This window comes from Urtica dioica, chromosome 1, assembly GCF_054948205.1.
Source record: "Urtica dioica subsp. dioica isolate 48M chromosome 1, U.dioica_male_clone48M_v1_H2, whole genome shotgun sequence".
In the NCBI taxonomy this organism is placed as follows: Eukaryota; Viridiplantae; Streptophyta; class Magnoliopsida; order Rosales; family Urticaceae; genus Urtica; species Urtica dioica.
This window is the reverse complement of record NC_142756.1, coordinates 36,648,578-36,664,491: the sequence shown is the minus strand read 5'-3', so window position 1 is coordinate 36,664,491 and position 15,914 is coordinate 36,648,578. Positions and strand designations below refer to the sequence as shown.

Sequence of the window (15,914 nt, the reverse complement as noted above, 5' to 3'; positions counted from 1 at the left end):
CGCACCTGAAAGTTTCAACATATTTTCAGATGCGACTAGTCGCATCGGATTGTCAAAATCAAAAGACAATTTGAGCAAATTTTTTTGGCTTCTGATTGACTATCCGATGCGACTAGTCGCATCTAAAAGTTATTTACATGCGACTAGTCGCATCTGATAGTCTTGCGCATCAGAATATCAATTTTGTAGTAGTGATTCATTCTTCCTTGTCTGTTTAAAGCTTTATGATAAAACCTTAGTCTTCAGTCCATAACCAAACCTAACAATATTGAAGAGACAAATGTAGATTTGCATGAACAAACTCTTCATGGTTTTCTTAAAAATAATATATTCATAATCTAAGGATCAAAGGACTATTGATCTCAGTACGATTGTTAGGAGAATCTATGATGTCTGGTTATGAGACATTGAGAGTTGGAGACTTTATAGTTCTTCTAGATCTCTTCCGAAGGTACTGAATTGACCAGTGCACTTCTAGAGACAGAATAAGAACAAACCATTTAACCTCTTATGTCTCAAAGTCACTACATCTGAATTGCATCATGCTTACCTCAATCCTGAAATGAGACATGTCATTTCATAGCTTACGCATTCTCATTTGAGAAAGTCAGAGTTCGGATTCACTATGTGATTCCTAACATGACCTATTGCTGAAGTACTAAGTTATGACGATGTCATGAGTAACCTTGTGAAGCTCTCATAGATAGGGAATTCATGTACAAGATTGCTGAAATGCAATGTATATCACCTCATGCTTTGTTCCTTGGAATGTGAATAAATGAACTGGCCGGTGTCCAAATTGAGTCATGACTCTTTTGGATGAATCAATGTGACTTGTTAGCTCCTCGTCAATACATTGTTTCTAACTTATTCACAAGCGAAAAAAAGGAGTTGAGGAAATAACAGCTAGAAGGGTAAAATGATAATTTTGTAAATCCTAACTAGCTGATGATATTCATGAAGGGTAAACATAGATAATATTCAGTGGATCCACTCATCACCATTTAGTTAAATTCTTGAGTAGAAAATAAATTCATTTGAGCCGAGAGATTCTCAGTGTCAACTCTTTAGTGGAGTCAATTAACATTAAGATAAACTTGGAAAAGGTTTATGAACTTTTGAGTCCAAGTATATTAGCTCAAGCTTTGTTCATTTGGATCCATGAGGTCACTGTCACAAATCATATCGAGTAGGCATAGGTAAACTAGAAGCCAAGTCAAAAGAAGAACGATACAAGTTTTACGAATATTGTCTAAAGGGTATTTTTGACTTTTTGGACATATGATGAAATGAATGTTAATAAATTTTTTGACATGGTCATATGATGACAAATAAACCACTCGGCCAAGTTAAGGAATTTGGACCTTGAGGATTAATTTCATTTCATGGAATTTTACTTGAAATTTCTTAATGGAATTTTCTTATGTTGTCATGAACAAATGAAGAAAAATCTAGAAGCCCCTTCCAGAAGGCGTGCACGTCCAACCCAAGAGAAAGAGAGCCAATTTTGTGCATTGATGTATGAAGATACTTGCCAAAAGAAAAAGAGGAAACAAATTTCCTCTATGAGGAAAGAAGGGGATCGGCCAAGGCAAGGCAAGGGAGCAAAAGAGGAAACAAATCCAAAGGCTTCTAGAAGCTCCTCTTGGCCGTGTGAAATAAATGGAAGGAAGACAATTTTGCTCATGAATATGTGATATCTATAGAAGAGGAAATTACATTGTTGAAGGTAATTCATCTCCAATAAATAGAGGCCTCATTCCTCTCATTTCATTCATTCCAAAGTTTTAGAGATTGAGAGCTTCTCTCTCTAGACTTGGTCGCCCCCTCTCCCTCTCTCTCTAAGTTCTTTTCGTTTTTGTTTTGGCACCTAGGTCCACATTTGACCTAGTGTTTTAGCTCTTCGACTCTTAGACTTGGTCTTGAGTCGTCGTATTTAAAAGTGCCCACACACTAATTCCTTTCTTTCTCGAGTGATTCTTGTGATAGAAACTTTCATGGTTGCTCGAGTTCCCGAGGAAAGAAGAGAGACGTGCTGCAAGGGGAGACGAACGTTTCGAACTTCCTAAGGCTTCTCAGTGTTCAAGCTTCTCAAAGGTTAGTAAACAAATAATGCTCATTAATAGTTTTTATCCATATGTACTTGCTCTTTGTCTAGGTTAGTAAAATCGTTTTACTTGTTTGAAAGAAAATTTTTAGATTCCGCCGCTTGCTCAAAGCGTGGGGAGATGAACGTTTCAATCTTCCTAAGGCTTCTCAACGTTCAAGCTTCGATAAAGGTTATTAAACGAGTAATGCTCTTTAATAGTTTTAATTTAAATATAAACATGTGCTTGCTCTTTGTCTAGGTTAGTAAAATCGTTTTACTTGTTTAAAAGAAAATTTTAAATTCGCCGCTTGCTTGAAGCGTTAAATTTTTTCTTAACCCTAGATCAATTCCAATAATTTGCTGCCTTGCCTGTCCACCAGAAGCACCGCACCATGGCATCCATTTCTCGACAAAGCCCCAGAGGTAGCTTATGGCCTGACATGAGATACAAGGGGATGTTGAGGGCCACTGATTTCACCAGAGTTGTACGAGCTTGATAGGAATGGAAGCGAGCCATCCAGCCCTCGAGATGGGCCGCAAGTTTGGTTTTGATGCCGGCGAAGCTCCTCGATTTATTTCGCCCGATAAACAGGGGGTTTCCCAGGTAAATTGAATCGCTTGTACAACGAGGCATACCTAGCTGCTGGTTCAGTCTCGCACGAAGCACCGGGTCGCAATTTTTAGAGAAGAAAATACCTGATTTTTTGGCATTCACTTGCTGACCCGACCAACTCTGATACTTGTCTAGGCAGCGTTGGAGCGTCTTCACTTCATCTTCCTTTGCTCGGCAGAATAACACTGTGTCATCAACGAACATAAGGTGGCTGATAGGCAGGGAATGCCTACCTATGATAATCCCATGGAGGTTGCCATTCGACTCTTCTTAGAGAAGGAGCCGCGAGAGCACCTCTGAGACCAGGATAAAGAGGAGCGGTGAGAGTGGGTCGCCTTGTTGAAGCGCGGGAAGGCTTGATCCTCTCGATCGGGCTGCCGTTGAGAAGAAATGCGAACGATGCCGTCTTCACGCACTCATTTACCAAGGATATAAATCTAGCCGAGAAGCCGTAGGCCTCATGGACTTTCCAGATGAAATGCCACTCGACCCTATCGTATGCCTTGTGCGTATCGATTTTTATCCCTATCAACCCACCATTTCCCTTCTTCTTCTTCTTCTTATTCTTCTTCTTCTTCATAATCGAGATAAGCTCTCTCGCAAGGGTGGAGCTTTCTCCAATCCACCTGCCTGGTATGAACGTTGATTGGGCTGGAGAAATAAGCTTGTCAATAATGCCGCAGAGCCTCCGGTGATGATCTTGGTGATAATCTTCGAGCCGAAATTACAAAGGCTAATTGGTCTTAGCTTATCCTAACTTGTGGCCCCAGGGGCCTTCGGAATCAGGACGACGTGAGCGTGGTTTGTCGCTCGAGGCAGCTTCCCGGAGCGGCGCAGAGCGCGTATTGATAAGTATCAGAGTTGGTCTGGTCAGCAAGTGAATGCCCAAAAATCAGGTATTTTCTTCTCTAAAAATTACAACCCGGCGGTTCGTGCGAGACTAGACCAACAGCTAGGTATGCCTCGTTGTGCAAGCAATTCACTTTACCTGGGAAACCCCCTGTTTATTGGGCGAAATAAATCGAGGAGCTTCGCCGATATCAAAACCAAAATCGTGGCCCATCTCGAGGGCTGGATGGATCGCTTCCTGTCCTATCAAGCTCGTACAACTCTGGTGAAATCAGTGGCCCTCAACATCCCCTTGTATCTCGCGGGCCATAAGCTACCTCTGGGGCTTTGTCGAGAAATGGATTCCATGGTGCGGCGCTTCTGGTGGACAGGCAAGGCAACAAATTGTATGAATTGATCTAGGGTTAAGAAAAGATCTAACGCTTCGAGCAAGCGGCGGAATTTAAAAATTTTCTTTTAAACGGGTAAAACGATTTTACTAACCTAGAAAAAGAGCAAGCACATGTTTATATTTAAATTAAAAATATTGAAGAGCATTACTCGTTTACTAACCTTTGTGAAGCTTAAACGTTGAGAAGCCTTAGGAAGGTTGAAACGTTCGTCTCCCCACGCAGCTCGTCTTTCTTCGTTTTTCGGGAAAACTCGAGTAACCACAAAAGTTTCTATCACAAGAATCACTCGAGAAAAAAAGGAATTAGTGTATGGGCACTTTTAAACACGACAACTCAAGAACAAGTCTAAGAGTCGAAGAGCAAAAACACTAGTTCAAATGTGGACATAGGTGCCAAAACAAAAACGGAAAGAACATAGAGAGAGAGGGAGATGGGTGGCCAAGTCTAGAGAGTAAAGCTCTCAATCTCTAAAACTTTGGAATGAATGAAATGAGAGGAATCATGGCTCTATTTATAGGGGAGGAATTACCTTCAACAATGTAATTTCCTCTTCTATCGAATATCACATATTCATGAGCAAAATTGTCTTTATTTCCTTAGAGTCACACGGCCAAGACTTGCCAAGGAAGTCCTTGGATTTGTTTCCTCTTTTGTCTTGCTCTCACCTTCCCTTGCATTTGTTGGAATTGATCTAGGGTTTAAGAAAAAGTTTAACGCTTCGGTAAGCGGCGGAATTTTAAAAATTTTCTTTTACAAGTAAAACAGTTTTTACTAATCTAGACAAAGAGCAAGCACATGTAAATAAAAACTAATATGAGCATAAAAGATTACTAACCTTTTAGAAGCTTGAACGTTGAGAAACTTTTGGAAAAGGTTGCAACGTTCGTATCTCCTCGCAGCACGTCTCTCTTCCTTCCTCGGCAACTCGAGCAACCACCAAAGTTTCTATCACTAAATCACTCGAGAGAAAAGGAATTAGTGTGTGGGCAGTATTAAACACTACGACTTAAGAACGAGTCTTGAAGTCGAAGAGCTAAACACTAGGTCAAATGAGGACCTAGGTGCCAAAACAATAAAACGAAATTGAATAGAGAGAGAGAGAGAGTAGAGGGGCGGCCAAGTCTAGAGAGAGAAGCTCTCAATCTCTAAAACTTTGGATGAATGAAATTTGTGGAATGAGGCTCCTATTTATAGGAGAGGTCTCACCTTCAATAAGGTAGTTTCCTCTTCTATAGAATATCACATATTCATGAGCCAATTTCCCTTTTTCTTTCATGAGGTACACGGCCAAGACTTACCAAGTAAGTCCATGGATTTGTTTCCTCTTTTATTTGCTTCTCCCTTGACTCCTCTTGGGCGCCCACATTGATTTCCTCTTAGGGGAAATTTGTTTCCTCTTTTTCTTTTGGAAACTATCTTCATACATTCATGCACAAAATATTCTCTCTTTCTTTGGGTATGTTGGGCGCCTATTTCGATTCTAGAAGGGGCTTCTAGAAGCTCCTTCATTTGTTCAAGACAACATGAAAATGGCCCATTAAGAATTTTCAATAAAATTCTTATGAAATGAAATTAATCCACAAGGCCCAATGATCAAGTCATGGCCGAGTGCTATTGAGTCATCAAATGACCTTGTCAAAAAAAATTATTGACATTCATTTCATCCTATGTCTCAAAAGACAAAAATACCCTTTTGGCAATTTTCACAAAACTTGTCTCGTTCTTGTTTGGACTTAGCTTCTAGTTTAACTATTCCTACTCGATGTGATTCGTGACAGTGACCTCATGGATCCAAATGAACAAAGCTTGAGCTAAACACTTGGACTCAAAAGTTCACAAACCTTTTCCAAGTTTAGCTTAATGTCAACTGACTCCACCAAAGAGTTGACACTGAAAATCTCTCGGTTCAAGTGAATTTATTTTCTACTCAAGAATTCAACCAAATTATGATGAGCGAATCCACTGAATATTATCTATGTTTATCATTCATGAATATCATCAGCTAGTCGGGATTTACGAAATTACCATTTTACCCTTCTAGCTGTTATTTCCTCAACTCCTTTGTCGCTTGTGAATAAGTTAGAAACAATGTATTGATGAGGAGCTAACAAGTCACATTGTTTCATCCAAAAGAGTCAAGACTCAATTTGGACACTGGCCAGTTCATTTATTCACACTCCAAGGAACAAAGCATGAGGTGATATACATTGCATTTCAGCAATCTTGTACATGAATTCCATATCTATGAGAACTTCACAAAGTTACTCATGACATTCTCACAACTTAGTACTTCACCAATAGGCCATATACGGAATCACATAGTGAGCCCGAACTCTGACTTTCTCAAATGAGAATACATAAGCTGTGAAATGGCATGTCTCATTTCAGGATTAAGGTAAGCACGATGCAATTCATACGTAGTGACTTCGAGACATAAGAGGTTAACTGGTTTGTTCTTATTTTGTCTCTAGAAGTGCACTGGTCAATCTAGTACCTTCGGAAGATACCTAGAAGAACTATAGACTCTCCAACTCTCAATGCCTCATAACCAGACATCATAGATTCTTCTAACAATCATACTGAGGTCAATAGTCCTTTGACCCTTAGATTGCGAATGTATCATTTTAAGCAAACTACGAAGAGTTTGTTCATGCAAATCTACATTTGTCTCTTCGTAAGTTGTTAAGTTTGTTTATGGACTAAAGACTAATGTTTTATCATAAAGCTTCAGACAAGGAAGATTGAATGAACGTTTCAACTTTTATTAATAAATAAGCAATTACGAGCAAGAGTCTTCATGAGACTTTATTACATCAAATGTACAAAATAAAGACTACAACTCTTCTTGTGGGCACCATTGACAACAGCATTGCCGCCCACCTATTTCCTTATAGAGGAAATTTGTTTCCTTTTTTTTCTTTTGGCAATTATCTTCATACATCAATGCACAAAATTGGTCTCTCTTTCTCTCTTGTTTTGACGGCCACCTCTTCTAGAAGGAGTTTCTAGATGCTTCTACATTTGTTCATGACAGCATAAGAAAAGGCCCATTAAGAATTTTCATATAAAATTCCATGAAATGAAATTAATCCTCAAGGCCCAATAATCTTATTATGGCCGAGTGGAATGTGTCATTATATGACAATGTCAAAAAATTTATTGACATTCATTTCATCCTATGTCCAAAAAGACAAAAATACCCTTTAGACAATTTTCGTAAAACTTGTCTCGTTCTTGTTTTGATTTAGCTTCTAGTTTAACTAATCCTACTCGATATGATTTGTGACAGTGACCTCATGGATCCAAATGAACAAAGCTTGACCTAACATACTTGGATTTAAAAGTTCAGAAACCTTTTCCAAGTTTACCTTAATGTCAACTGACTCCACTAAAGAGTTGACACTGAGAATCTCTCGGTTCAAATGAATTTATTTTCTACTCAAGAATTCAACTTAATTGTGATGAGTGGATCCACTGAATATTTTCTATGTTTACCCTTCATGAATATCATCAGGTAGTCGGGATTTACAAAATTACCATTTTACCCTTCTAGCTGTTATTTCTTCACAAAGTTACTCATGACATCTCCATAACTTAGTACTTCACCAATAGGTCATGTTCAGAATCACATAGTGAATCCGAACTATGACTTTCTCAAATGAGAATACGTAAGCTATGAAATGACATGTCTCATTTCAGGATTGAGGTAAGCATGATGCAATTCATACGCAGTGAATTCGAGACATAAGAGGTTAAATGGTTTGTTCTTATTCTGTCTCTAGAAGTGCACTGGTCAATTCAGTACCTTTGGAAGAGATCTAGAAGAACTATAGAGTCTCCAACTCTCAATGTCTCATAACCAGACATCATAGATTCTCCTAACAATCGTACTGAGATCAATATTCCTTTGATCCTTAGATTGTGAATATGCAGTTTTAAGCAAACCATGAAGAGTTTGTTCATGCAAATCTACATTTGTCTCTTCATGTGTTGCTAGGTTTGTTTAAGGACTATAGACTATAGATTATCATAAAGCTTCAAATAGACAAGGAAGAATAAATGAACGTTTCAACTTTTATTTATAAATAAGCAGTTACAAGCAAGAGTCTTCGTAAGACTATATTACATCAAATGTACATAAATAGAGACTACAACTCTTCTTGTGGGCACCATTGACAACAGGGCTCTCTATATTCCTTAATTAAAAGCCCATGATCAAGGGGCGTTGCCTGGGCAGCACACACCATTTGGGCTTGTGGTTTCTCAAGGCCGAAAAGGGTAGGGCAGGTTGCTCCTTTCTAGGTACGAGTTGGGGCCACCTTTTCTGAACCGCCTATGTCACCCCCTTGTCTCAGCCCCCATTCCTCTAGACCTACCTCGTTCAGGGTTATTTGCCACTATGACTTCTGACATCTCTGGGAATGTCGCGCCGCTAATTTATAGGTCCTCCAGACTACGAATTTGCTGAGGGGTTTCACTAGGAGTCGCCACGTGGTGATTGTGGTCCTTGGTGGTTGAGGGGACATGCACAGGAGCCACGTGGCGTTTGTGGTCCCTGGAAGGTCCAGGTTGGGTTTCGATGAGCAGAGCTCGTCTAGCTTCGGTCCTCGTCGTCAAAGGGTTCTTGCTCGTGTTGGTCTGGAGAGTCGCCACCGGCTCAGAGCTGATCAGTTTCAATTCCGGCGATGCAAGCTTTCCCACCTGATCTTCCAAACCATCGTAGCAAGTACCCGGACCCGCCTCTGCAAAAACCCATTTACCATACATTTTCACCACCGGTGAGTGCAGAGCCCTCACCGCCACCCATGCCTCCTTCTTGCATTCACCCTCATCGTGCCCAATCAGACCGCATTTGAAGCATAGTCGGCCCAACTTCTCGAACTTGCACTGGATCCATAGTGGGTGTCGTTCTTCTCGCTCCAAAAAGAGACCCGCCAAAAGTGGTTTTGTGATATCGACCTCCACTTTGACTCAGAGATGATCTTTCCTTGTGCCTGCAAAGCTGATAACAGAGCCCACCATGTTCGCAAGACTGCGCGCACAGTGCTCATTCAAATAACCCGGTGGAAGCCAGGTAAGACGGAGCCAGAAGGGGGAGGACAAAAAAACGATCTCCTCGGCGAGAAGATCCGCTGGCCAAGGGGTGAGCAGCATCAAGGCTCTTTTAATGTTCCAGGGTCGTCCTTCCATGATCCTCTCCAAGTCTTCCTTGGCCTCGAATTTAAACTGTAATATCCATGGTTTGATTTCCTTCACAAACCATGCTTTGCGGCATCTCCACACTACGCAGAAAACATTGTGAACTCGCTTTACACCTGGGGGTCTTGAAGAGACTACCTTTCCCGCTAGGAGCCATTCACCTTTGAAGTTGCTTCCTTGTTCACTTTCGTCTGGGATGGTGAGGTTTCTGGCTAAAAAGGACGCTGTTTGGCCAACAACCTCCTACAGCTACGGTGTGTCTCCCAAACCCAGATTCTCCATCTCAAGAGGCTAGCTATCCCACTCAACTACCATGTTTCCCTTTGTGTTTCCCGAAATGTGTATTCACTCAATGTGTTTCCCGAGAATAGTGTCTCTCTAAGAGTTTCCCTGGAAAAAGATAGCAAAAACTAAAAGAAACTCTTGCGGCGCCGGGTATTAGGCTAAAAGTCACAATCTCACAAGGAGAACTAGAGTGAAAAAAACTTGTTTTTCATATCTCCCACCCAAAAAATGCCAATTTAAGCATCGGTATTCTTCACTTTTTTAAGTGTTATTGTATGAGCGCTAAATCTGTTGCAACAAATTTCCTATTTTTTAGCACTCAAAAGCAAGCAAGTCAAACCCAAAAAGGGAAAAAGAGCGACAGACCAGGTGTCAACTGTCGTCTACCACCATCAACGTCACTTGTTCCCTTCACTCGCTAAGTACAAAATAAACCATACCTGATATCTCATCGTTTGGCGATCAAATGAACAACAAAGAGAAACAATATTGTAGCTCTCGTCAACAACGCTAGCATGCAAACTCGAGAGTCGAGAAAAGGACGGAGTCAGTTAGGCCACCCGGACTATAGCCCCGTCAAACTTTTTTTTTTTTTTTTTAAATTATTTTTTACCTTAAACATTTACAAATTAGTCGTATGAATTTTTTTCTTGCTTTTCAGTCCCCTTGGTTTACTTTTCTAGCTCTATCCCTGTCAAAAGTAACCACACCACTTAATGAGAATCAATTTTTTATTGTTAAGAAAGAAAGTCACAATAAAGAATAACCAATGTCAAGAGATTAAAACAATTGGTCCGGTTTGGTTCGGTTTGATTTTTTTTTTTTATTCGAGATGATCATGGGGCTTAATTGACATGAACAAGGCGGCGTACTGCATTAGACGTCGCTCGGTGGTGTTGGGGTCGGGGACGGGTCGGCTGGTCCGAAAGCGGTACCTGCGCCAGGCCAGCTGGACGTTGACCGCGGCCCACGTCCGCCAGTTGGAGGAGTAATAGCGGGCTGTGCGCTTGAGCCGCTCGTTGGCGAATTTGTAGCGGAAGTGGTCGGTGATGTACTTGAGGTCATCAGACGAGAGCCCAAAGGCCTCGGCCGATTCGATGCAGGTGAAGGTAGCGGAGGAGGCAGGCAGGCGGTCTAGGAACGGCCGGCGGAGGCACCACGACAGCAGCTCGTCCCCAAGAAACCCGCCTGGCTCCACAACGCTCGTCGCCACCATCCCTTTGCTTAGGTTTTGGTTCCGCCGGACGCGTCCCCGCACCACAAATACCATCCTCGGCACCGGATCTCCTTCCCTTATTATCTGCCGCGTAAAAATAGATAAGAATATTACTTTGTCCGCTAGGAATAAATATATATATATATATATATATATATATTATATATATATATATATATATATTTTACATAAATCAATGAATTCATCTTCTCATTTACAGTAGATGAATGTACTTGCATGATTTTTTTTGTTTTGTTATTATTAGTGATTGAATTACCACTTGGGTAAAATCCTCTTAAGAACTAAATTAAATTTGTTTGAGCACCTTTTCATCTTTGGTGAAGACGAGAGGCTTGACTCTATCACAAATGTTGTCAAGAATGAGCTCGTCCAAGTTGTGAAACAGAGGAACCTACAAAATACATGAAACATTTATATCTTAATAGAAAAACTCAAATAAAGATAAAGCATCTTGTTGGAGGAACATAAAATAAGATACAAAAAGAGGACATGATAATATAAATTCTTACTTTCTTGATGAGGTCTAGACAAAGGTAACGCTTGATGTCTCGGCGGAGGCCCTCGGGCAAGTCGTGGAGAAGCTCCATCTGGTCCTCACCGCCCAAAGCGGTGTAGCGTTGTCGCTCGTATCGCCGCACTCTGTGCCTCAAGCTTGATGGAAGCTGCCTCCGCTTCATCCACCACTCCATGTCCCGGCACCGAAGCTGCAGTTTCCTCTTCTTCGCCATCACCGCATGCAAAAACACCTTCAAAAACACACGCACATTCAAACTTGTCCTATCATATCCAGCCTAAGTTAATCATCAAAAAGGAGAAAAGACATCTACCTGAATGTTTCCTATTAATAGTGTGAAGAGAAGCAATCCAGCTAGGACAATGCATATGCTGAAGATCACTTCCATCCAGTGGCTTGTGGGCTCGAGATCATTCCCAAATGTACTGAAAGATGTTTGAAGGAGCACATAATATAATAGACCCTTAATTTCATAAAAAAACAAAAAAAAATAGGCACAAAAACAGGGAAGACAGGATATAGATTCCTGGGCATGAGCTACAAACTTAAGAAGCAATTAATGAATATTTGTTCCTGTTATTCTATTTACTGAAATGCGACTTTGTTGAGCTCAAAACTGTGTACATTTGTTTTACCATCTCATGGAGAGTTACCTAAGGGTCATCAAGCCCCAGAAGATGGGGTAGAGAATCTTGACGGCGGTAGAGTTGCTGGAGATGACGGGGAGTGCCCATTGGTAGATGCCGTAGTTGAAGGAGCCGTGGACGTCAAGGCAGAGGGGCTTGCGGACCATGGTGGAGTTTCCGATGCCACCACCGCAGGGGCTCCCAACGGTGGCCGCCGGAGCCAGAAACTGGTAGCACACCTCATCCCTGCACGCCAGCGACAGGTTGCAGCTCACGCTCTTCTCGCAGTGCTGCTTCAGACACGACGCTACCCTCTGGATCGCCAGCACATACCAACACCCCCCCGCCACCTAACACACATACACACACACACGCACACCAATTCGCGATGAGACGGTTATTAATTAACTCACCATCTTATACACTTTGTTAAGCCTCTTCCTTTTTTCGTAACATGTTTATTTGAGTTTTGTGAGCTTTGATATCCTCTTTTTTTTTAGTATTTTTAGATGGAATCACGTGGCATTGAATAAGAATACAGATCAAGTCTCTACATGTTGTTATATTTGTAAATAAAAACTAATATATATATATATATATATGTATATGTATATATATATGTATATATATATGGTTGCAGGCACTAGGAGGCAGCTAAGGACTAAGGGGGCGAATGCCCCCTGAGTTTTGAAAATTGTGATTTATACTCCAGTTTATTTTTATTTTTTTATTTTTGGGCTATGTTTTTAAAGTTGCCTCTTAAATTACTTTTCAAACTTCAGTTTCGGGACAGAGGATTCGGATTCACAAATGTTAATCTTTTTTAATTATAAATATTAATTTGAACTTCACTTGTGGTCTACTATTTTGGTCTCTTTTACTTTACCCCTCGTACATCATATATTTTTAACATTCGCCCCCCTTTAAATTTGAATTCTAGCTCTGTCTCTGCGGAGTGGGGCTCGGGGTTTGGTTGAGAAAAAAGGAGTTCGTGTGTGTGTGTGTACTCACGTGAGAGGCGATGAAGTAGGCGATGAGGTTGAGGCCGAAGCCCCACCAGATGGTGCCGAAGATGTATCCCGTCACCTTTTGCATTCTTCTCATCAGGCAAATGCTGTGATACACTTTCGGCAAGAATTGGAACAGAAACATCATCAACAGGATCGTCATTATCAGCTTTATCTTCTCTTCCCTTATCAAATTCGGCAGTACTAACCAAAACACAGCCTGCTCAACCAACCAACACAAAAACAAATTTACCGAGTTAATTACGTAGGTACATGAGAATGAGAGAGTTTTCACTGTAGAGTTAAATTCGTTCTCTTTGTCTATATGTTCTCGAATTTCAGCCGCAGAAAAAATATCTGATGTTTTAAGTAGCACGTCACATGCAACAATAAAAAATATGTATATCATAGATGTACAATTGTCTTTGAAAAAGTGCTAGAATTAGCACTGTACAGCAGTGACGACTCAGAAACAGAAGTACCACATACAAAGAGACAGCATAGCATTATCATTATTTATTGGCGGTTCACAGTCTTGTTCAAGTTGCTCAATCATATTATTATTATAATAACTAAAGCAAGGAAATGTATAGCGGAGAAACCGAGGGCTGGACTGCCATTTCAACATCGTTAAGGTAACGTCATGAAGTGAATGAGAGACTGAAACAACAATAATCGGGATATTCGATTTTTTTTTCGGAATTGATTTCCACGTGTCAACACGTGAGTGGATCGTCACTAATCGTGAATCGAGACAAATAGCATTGCTCTTTTTTTTTCATCTCAAATTCGAAAGATATTACTAGTTGGACTAAGTAGATTTAAGGAATACGATTAGAAAGATATTACTACTAGTTGGACCGAATTAATTGAGAAATTTAAAATTATATGATCTACAATGATCAAAGTCGGGCATATATATTTTTATTGCAGTAATTTGGTCCAATAGATTATATTTTCACCAAAAAAATGAAATAAAAACCGAATGAATTCAATTCATATTTTAAAAAATTTATCTTATAAAAACAGAGTTCTTTTTCAAACACCGAAAAAGAAAGAAAATTATGTGAACGAACGAACGGTGTCGCATGGTTTTTCATTCAAAATAACAATAAAGACAATAACAACATTTCATTAAGTATCTCATTTGACAAAACGTCACTTATATATAATTACCTGAGGAACTGGGAGAATAACGAAGGCGTCGAACCAAAACCCCCTGAGCGACCGAACATAATGCGCTGCGATAGCGCGTGCGTCCCACACGAGTTTCCCACACCCAACCACAAGCGAGTCGCGTGAAACGTACGCGGTCCGAAACTCGAGGTACACGTGGCAAACGTGGACGGCATCGACGCAAGTCCGGAGCGCCGTCACAAGCGCCGCCAAGCCGCCGTCCATGTAGAGACACGGCGCTCCGCCGCGCCCGACGGAGAGCGCGTAGAAGAAGAGCGGGTCGACGGCCAAGGCCATCCCACGCGCCAGAAGGAAGGCGCGGTTCCACCTCTGCACGCGCTTGCCGCGCGGGTCGAGAACGCCGCCGGGCCTACGGCGGCGATTCTTGACCGCGACGGAGGATATCAGATCCTTCTTGAGGTCCGTGCGAGAGCTGATTGGAACGAGAGAAGTTCCGGCGCAGGCTTCCCACTGCGGCTGGAGACTGCCGGCCTCGTCGCAGCTCGTGGAGTGGAACGCCGGCACTCCCGCCTGAGTGCACGCGTAACACTCCGCCGCCGGTAACCTCCGCCGTCCTATTCCGCCGGAGAATTCATTTGTGCTGCTGTCTGAATCTTGCCTGCTGACGTGCGGTCTCTGTATCTCAATCCACCTGTATACACGTATACACAGTTTTTAATTATCGACTCTTAGCAGAATTTTTTTTCTTTTTTACTCGGTCTGAAATACCGCGAGTGACTCAAGTATTAATATAAATGTTATGTATATGTGTATATGTGTGTACCTTGGAAGAGAGAAGGGGAGATCGTTGGAGGAGGAAGAGGGCATGATGATGATGATAGCAGTTGAGGGAGGAGATCAGGAACCATGGGATGGGAGAGAGAGGGTTTGAAGGAGGTGATGACTTGAGTGATACTAACTATTGAGTTGGGGGTTGGAATGGGAAATATATAGAAATGTTGCGGAGAATGATTGATTAGTGAAGACGGAAAAGAGAGAGAGAGAGAGAGAGGGAGGGCTGTTTTTGTTTGGACTTTGTTTGTCTGTCATTCAGGACCTGCACATGAAGTTATAAATGTAGAGAGACTATTTTTTTTTCTTCATTCTTCTTCCTACGGAAATTATTTTGAGGAGTTCTGGGCTGTGGGGCCCAGAGTGGGCCCCGCTCGATTCACTCTTTCTTTTTTTTTTTTTTTTTTGAACATCTCGATTCACTCTTTCTAGGTGTCATGAATATTGATCCATGGGATGTAGCCACCAAAATCCCTCCTTTCAAAAAATAAAATAAAAAATAAAAACAATGCCCTTTATTGAGATCATGTATCTAGAAAGTTAATTAGATTTTTCCAAATGATTCATAACTAGCATGTTTATGTACATAATAATTTTATTTAAATTTATGGGGATCAAGCATATAGCCGATTTAAACCTCTCTTGTGATAAAATTTAATAACTAAATTATCTAAAAAACAAGAAAATAGTTCAAGCAAAAGGAGGACGCATATGCACTATATATACTATGAAGATGTCAGACAAATTTAAGCCATTATTTTAATAATTAAGTTATAATTTTAATTGAAGATAGCTATTTAGTTATTTCATACAATTTTTTCTAATTTTTTTTTTTCAATATAATTTCTCTCTATTCTTACTGTATGATTTTTTTGAAATCTAATATTAATCTTGTTGTGATTCTTTTTCATATAATTAGAGGACTAGTGTGTAAAAAAAAATTCTGATGAGCCAATTTATAAATTTTAAGATATTTTTTTAATTAGGAAAAAAGTAATATATATATATATATATATACGAAATTACGGACAAAAGGATAGTTACACAATAATTTTATTTTATTTTTATCAAAGTTGTATCATCATCAATATATCTTTAACACTACTACAAATTAACATATTGGGTGCGGAAGGGT

General features: G+C 40.5%; 2 protein-coding genes across 2 annotated transcripts; both read right to left on the bottom strand.

Annotated features, from left to right (window-relative positions):
* Positions 1 to 2,432: 2,432 nt before the first annotated feature.
* LOC149407918 (uncharacterized) lies at positions 2,433 to 3,282 on the bottom strand. Its single transcript, XM_089622632.1, has 2 exons — positions 2,997 to 3,282; positions 2,433 to 2,887 (listed from the first exon to the last, which is right to left on the bottom strand). The coding sequence occupies exons 1-2, from the start codon at positions 3,280 to 3,282 to the stop codon at positions 2,433 to 2,435; spliced, it is 741 nt and encodes a 246-aa protein (XP_089478758.1).
* A 6,858-nt stretch (positions 3,283 to 10,140) lies between these two features.
* On the bottom strand, positions 10,141 to 15,022 carry LOC149407917 (cyclic nucleotide-gated ion channel 2-like). Its single transcript, XM_089616030.1, has 8 exons — positions 14,772 to 15,022; positions 13,988 to 14,639; positions 12,816 to 13,031; positions 11,832 to 12,154; positions 11,492 to 11,603; positions 11,174 to 11,410; positions 10,969 to 11,055; positions 10,141 to 10,727 (listed from the first exon to the last, which is right to left on the bottom strand). The coding sequence occupies exons 1-8, from the start codon at positions 14,813 to 14,815 to the stop codon at positions 10,251 to 10,253; spliced, it is 2,148 nt and encodes a 715-aa protein (XP_089472156.1). The 5' UTR covers positions 14,816 to 15,022; the 3' UTR covers positions 10,141 to 10,250.
* Between the last annotated feature and the right edge of the window lie 892 nt (positions 15,023 to 15,914).

What these genes read in the sequence shown, in the direction of transcription:
- LOC149407918 (XM_089622632.1), bottom strand. Translation starts at nt 3,282, where the DNA reads ATGAAGAAGAAGAAGAATAAGAAGAAGAAGAAGAAGGGAAATGGTGGG. An exon ending in TCTTTATCCTGGTCTCAGAG is followed by an intron (nt 2,888 to 2,996) that starts GTGCTCTCGCGG and finishes TTGATGACACAG; the next exon opens with TGTTATTCTGCCGAGCAAAG.
- LOC149407917 (XM_089616030.1), bottom strand. Translation starts at nt 14,815, where the DNA reads ATGCCCTCTTCCTCCTCCAACGATCTCCCCTTCTCTCTTCCAAG. An exon ending in TATTAATAGGAAACATTCAG is followed by an intron (nt 11,411 to 11,491) that starts GTAGATGTCTTT and finishes GTGTTTTTGAAG; the next exon opens with GTGTTTTTGCATGCGGTGAT. An exon ending in TCTTCACCAAAGATGAAAAG is followed by an intron (nt 10,728 to 10,968) that starts GTGCTCAAACAA and finishes TTTACGCGGCAG; the next exon opens with ATAATAAGGGAAGGAGATCC.